The sequence below is a fragment of the Osmerus mordax genome, chromosome 10 (genome assembly GCF_038355195.1).
Source record: "Osmerus mordax isolate fOsmMor3 chromosome 10, fOsmMor3.pri, whole genome shotgun sequence".
NCBI classification, from domain to species: Eukaryota; Metazoa; Chordata; class Actinopteri; order Osmeriformes; family Osmeridae; genus Osmerus; species Osmerus mordax.
The window spans coordinates 15,322,797-15,328,864 of NC_090059.1; the positions used below are offsets into that span (position 1 = coordinate 15,322,797).

At 43.4% G+C, this 6,068-nt stretch overlaps 1 protein-coding gene across 1 annotated transcript; it reads right to left on the reverse strand.

Annotated features, from left to right (window-relative positions):
- Positions 1-1,079: 1,079 nt before the first annotated feature.
- sost (sclerostin) lies at positions 1,080-5,793 on the reverse strand. Its single transcript, XM_067244826.1, has 2 exons — positions 5,490-5,793; positions 1,080-3,239 (listed from the first exon to the last, which is right to left on the reverse strand). The coding sequence occupies exons 1-2, from the start codon at positions 5,719-5,721 to the stop codon at positions 2,821-2,823; spliced, it is 651 nt and encodes a 216-aa protein (XP_067100927.1). The 5' UTR covers positions 5,722-5,793; the 3' UTR covers positions 1,080-2,820.
- Between the last annotated feature and the right edge of the window lie 275 nt (positions 5,794-6,068).

Consider the following 6,068-nt stretch of genomic DNA (forward strand, 5'->3'; position numbering starts at 1 on the left):
TTTTTAAATAGGGTTGGTCCCAGTAGAATTTTCGCACCTGGCGTCAAAAGCCTCATCAGCGCCCCTCGTATGGCAGTCCAGTGAAGTTACTGTAGATGTGTTCTACGTTCAGGGGACTGGATGAAGTCTGACCTTCCTTCCACCTCTGTATTCCCAGGGCCTACATGGGTGAATGTTGGGTCGCAGTGGAGTAATGACCTGTATGAACACAGTAACGCAGGGCAGATGCTTTGTCCCCATCGATATATTTAGGTAGTACTCATTTACTGCTCTTAAGTATGTGTTCTTGAATTACTGGGAAAAATTGTTCCCCACTAACAGCTTGAGTAAAAACATGTCATGCCTGTTCTTTTTTGGACATACCTTGGCATGACATAATGAGTGAGTGTTTTGGATGATGTAGTGAAACCAAATATCAGTTGTTGGCCATTGGCACTTACTTCTCTTCCGCTGGTTTTTCCGTTTTGTGTTTGCGCTTGTGTATGTTTGATCCCCCTAAGAGATGTAGTTAGTGCAGTATTTGCCAGTCACAAAGATAAAAAATTATGTTTGCAGATAAAAATGATCATAAACACCTCATTTAGTTTTGTCCATTTCAGCGTCTGGATCATGGAACTCCTCGTTATATACCTTTGAGTAAATAAATGTGGTATTGTAGTTTGCTCCAGATATGACAAACACACAGGGCCTTGAGGTAATGTGAGGAAAGACATGTTTTCAGCTCCAAGTTTTTTCAAAGTCTGAAGCTCAGGTCTTGAGCGAGGCGAGGCAGAGAGAAAGGGGTTGAATGATGGCTATGGCTAGTATCCACTCCTGAACAAAGCAATGTTGCTATTGTGACTGAGCCACGGACAACTCATGCTTGAATTTCTATTTTTGTAGACTCCTCTTCCTCTCCTTTTGAGCACTCAGACAGACATTCCAAAGAGGTACAAAACCTCAACTTCCTAATTGCTTCTATTTGCTTTCTTGAGACTCATTGAGAGATATGCTTAGCGTGCAGGTACTGACAGAAAGAAAAGAAAGGCTCTTTCAGAGTCCTCCATTCAAAGAAGAATGACAACAAACACGTCTTTCAAATATATCTTCCTTTAGTTTATTCATGTACTGTACAGTATTTCATTTGGTTTCAGAGTCACTATCATTTTATATGACAATAATGGCTATCTTTTACTACAAAAAGTCGAATAAATAATTTAAATGTGGAAATAAAAATAAATATGCAGTTTATTCTTTGTAACAGTCCTTCTTTGAGTGGGTATGCTTCTCCCTTCTCTTAGCACCCTGTAATGTGGGGGTACTGTTCTAAAAGACCACACAGGTACACAACGTACAATAAGACTACATGTGGCAACTATGCTTGCATGACAAAATCAATTCCAGTTGCTATTTCAAACACACAATTGAAAAAGAAGCAAACATTGTCCGTACAATTTATCAAACCAAAACAAGGAAGCAATATGAGTGGAAACAATGGAATGAAAATAATAGACGGAAACATTTTAATATTTCTTCATTTTGTAAATATAAGCAACTCCATAGTATAGCTGAGAAAGTAGGCATTGGACCTTTTGATCCCAAATATAATTTCCTGTCTGCAACACGTGAGATATTAACAGACAAAACAATTCAGATTTCTTTATTTAATTCCTATCTTTCCTGTCTGTGCTATTCAGAGAAGGAGGTCAAGTGAAGTGAATGCTTCAGGCTAACATAATGGATTGGGCTATGGGTAAATGACTGCCAATGCTATCTGACAGAGAATGTTCTACCTCAAGGTAACAAACCGGCACAATTGCTGGGCCTCCTCCACACATGGGCCTTTTTGTGTTATTTCCAACAAACAGGAACTAACCAAGTCTAGAGGAAATGGCTTTTTTTTAATGCTCAAATCCTAAACACAGGAATGGGCTCATTTAGTCATTAAGACAAGTCACAGGAATGCCCAGTGCCTCTCTGACCGCAGGGACCCAAGCCATGCGAGTGCTGACACAACTTTTCCACCTCTCTCTCCCTCTCCCTCTCTACGTCTAGCTCTCTCTCCCTGTCCCCTCATTTCTCCTCTCGCTCCTGCCCTCTCTCTATCAGGGCCAGTGGGAGAGAGGCCTAGCTAGCTAACTGACAAACTAGGGAGCGCCGTGGGAGAGTCCTGCTGAGTGAGGTGCTCCCCAGCCTGTCAGAGGCGCTGGCTGCTCCGGGCCGGAGAGAAGGGCCTCTCTGGCCTGTCAGCAGCCTGTCTCCAGAGCCCGAGAGCCCCCAGGGTCGACACGTGCTACCCTACACCCAGCCTCACAGAGATGGATTACAACTGGCTGGAGCTGAGATACACCTTCCACCTTTAACAAGCGCTGTGGTGTGTCCTCTGGGTGTTTTCACAGGTGGATTTCGAGCCTTTGGGACACCTCTCACTGCGCTAGAGCGGTTTCAATCCGTGTTAAGAGTCCAACAGGACCTTCCAAGACCTTCACGTGAACTGGCGCTGAAAATTCAACTCAAGTCTTCTGACCAGTCACATAGTTTTGCTTGGATTTCTCGGCCTCCACATTTGGTCATGCTAATAAAAAGTTCTCAAATATCTATACAAAATTCTAAAAAAACAAAAGAATGGGCAGCAAAAGTATAGTGCCTGTCTCTTGATAAACACGCATTTGTTTTCAAATCAGTCCAACAAAATATTTTACAAATCCCTTTTTTGTTGAAACGTCTTTGCTTCTCCTGCGTCCAGTGAAGGAGTTGTGTTGGAGTGTGTGTAACGTGTACTTGTGGTGTGAGAGTGTCTGCTTTGGTCTCTGTCCTTGTAACCAAGGGACTGTGGCATCCTCAGTACGAGTTGCCTAGCTGCACCGGGGTGTTGTTCTCGTTCCGGCTCTTGGCGGCCAATCGGGAGTGTTTCTTGTTGCGTCGTTGCGGCTTGGGAGTCTCCTTGGCGTCTGATTGGTTGTGATGGCGGCTGTAGCGCTTACACTTGCAGGAGGTGACCACGCGGATTTTGTAAGTCCGTCTGTTGCCGTTGGGACACTGCAGCTGAACCCTCTGGGTCCGGGAGTGGGCAGGGATGCAGCGGTAATCGGAGGCGCTGCTTCGCCACCATTTGCCGCGGACGATGGAGTTGGGGAGGAGGTGGGCGGGCATGCACTGGCCCGAGCACACCAGCTCCCTGACAGGCTTGGCACTTCGGCAGGATCCGTCTGTGATGTAACGCGTGGAACGCAGTTCTCTGCAGCTTAGCTCCGAGGGACCTGGGGAGCAGGGGGGGAAGGGGGAGAGCAGGGTTACAGTCGAGGACTCGCTCCGATGCAAACGCTTCCCACCAACCTGAGGGGCTTCGGGTCTTAAGCTATTCAACAACTACAGATGTGTCTTAGTGGAATAAGTGGCAGCATTTGTCAGAATTGTGCTTACATCAGCCTGGTTTTAAGTTTCCACGGAGCATACAGTGATTCGTTAGAGTTTTGGTACATATTTCTGAGTTGAAAACTTGTACTTGAGAGCAAGTTTAATTCATATCAAATGTTCACAGGTCCATTCAGCCAAGCACACAGCTCTGCAGGGCATTCTGTAACACACTGAGCGTGTCCACACAAGGCCTCTTCACCCTAAGTATTTACATACTGTAATAACATGTACCTGTCATGTACGTTTGATAAATTTATCTTAATATCAATATTTGCACATTTGTTTAAGGCCTCGCCCCATGAGACTCAACACAGACTTTGATGCATGATTTGATTGGTGCACGGCGATTAGGTTTGACATGGAATTACAGCTGGTAATAATCAGCTGATAGCAAAGCCAGAGCAGAATGCCATGAAACGGCTCAATCAAACCTAATGGAGATTTAAGTCGGAAAAAAAAGCTGGTGTACAGAATGGGCAAGCATGAGCAAGGATGTGAAGACTGGATGCTTCTCTGTTAACATTTGGTAATGAAACATTTGACAATATCGGTCATCAGCCAAACTATATTTTGGAGATGGTATTCAGAGCATGACTGGTAATCCAACGCTTTGCCACAGGGCCTTTTAACGGCCATATGCATGAGTTATCGTCTCTCTTTTTACAAGCAGTGTGTAAAATGGCAGAGGAAGTGTCGGTTAAGAAACGATACACTCTGAGAGGGATCTGTTTTCCTCAGTGGCTTTCTTTGCAAAAGGGCGAACAAAGGATTTATGTACGATTACTTCCTTTTTTTTCTGGCCAAGAGAACCTGATCTTGTGTTATTCTGTGGTCACAGCAGAAGGGCTGTCCTCCCTCGCTCAGAGAGGTGTGCCTGGGGAGGGAGCTGGAGGGGAGCCAGACAGGGGTCATCGTCTCTGCTACGACCTCAACAGGACCATGGGAAGACTCAGCGCCCCACAAGGAGAGACTGGTACATCAATAAAGGCTCTTATCACACGTCATGACCCAACAGAAGTTGTTGTAGCATCTCAGCGATGTTAAATGGGGTCGTACTCTGCACTGGCCATGATTATACAAATACATACAAATACATGCTCATTCAACCCCACTGAGGATTAACTGTTGTTGGTCACAACAATTACAAGACGTTTGACAATTAACTAATTAATTGAATATACGAATATATATATATACGATACTTTTTAGTTGAAATAACTCAAATTATATTTTCTCCTAAAGCAGTTTCTAAAATGTTATCTACTTTGTAGACCGTAATTCTTTAGCCATTATAGCAACGTGCATTGTAATATTGCTAGATGGACGTGATCCAATAAAGGAAATGCTGAGGGAATATTTCACAGTGCATGTTGAATTTATGAAGCAAGGTAGATATTTCACTCAAGCATACAGGCCACGCATTACTACAGCATAACCTTGACTAGCCACAGGTGGGAGTCATTCTCAAAAGCAGTGTTGCGTTTAAAAAAGCAATTTCCAAATATCCCCTAAGAACAGACTCGCTTTTTTATATTGTAGAGACATGTTGTTGCAATTAAATTGTTTTTGGCAGACCATGATTATTTGAATGAGGACGAAATAGCACAGAGGACAATGTTATCTTGACTTAATGTGTATCACCTCAAAAAGTGTGAGGATGAAACCACGACCATGTGTCTGGAATAGGATGTCCTCGTGAATAGCGTAAAATTCCATTAAAACCAATCTGTTCCACAGGTTCCGCAATACTGAACTGTAAGCATTATAATGCTTAGCAGTGAGGGCTACAATTAAATGTGCCTAAAAGAGAGCCTACTTGCTATAAACTATCCATATTACCAATTATGCAATATTATCAATTTTCATTCCCAGGGTGATACTGATTTATTTAAGAAATTAAGCAAATACTTTACACACTTAAGACGGAAAGTTTATTTAAGCGTCTGTGCGCGCATAATTAGGCATCCGTTTTTTTCTGTTGCTTGAAAAAAAATCTATTTTTTTAAGCAGTGTCAAAATCGGTTAAACATAATGGATATGAGCAAAATGTAATTCAGATATTGAAAGGAAACATTGTATAATATAATACTCACTATATGTCGGTGTGTTCACCGACGATCTCCTTCCACCGTTTTTAGCTCTATTCATTGTATTATTATTAGATGTCTGTATTGGCTCCTTGGGTGTCTGTGTTTCTCCTGTGAATTCTGGTATGTTCTCCGTGGCATCGTTCTTTAGTACCCTCCATCCTTGCACAGCCGTACAACATCCTTGTAGCAACAGCAGCATGGAGCTGGAGACGAGAAGCGCGAGAGACACCTGCATCCTTATCTGTACGTGTCGACAGTATAGAGCTGGAAAACGTCGGAAAAATGCTCTTAGGGACAACTGTGCCCAATTCCAACCTTCCAAGAGGCGTTCACGCTATTTAAGTACCACGGTTTTCAAACCTAACAATTAAAGTGCTTACACCAAGTGGGAGGGGTCCAGCATTGCCAAATTCATTGAGAAACTGTAGGGGAGGTGGGCGCGCGCTTGGAGAGGTGCATCTGCGCGCGGTTTGGGAACGCTGAGAGACAGTGCATCTCTGTCGCTGTTTTATCTTGATTCATCTGCAACGTGTCAAAAGTATTCCTGTGTGTTCGAAGTTGTTTTATTTGGATTGTGTTAAA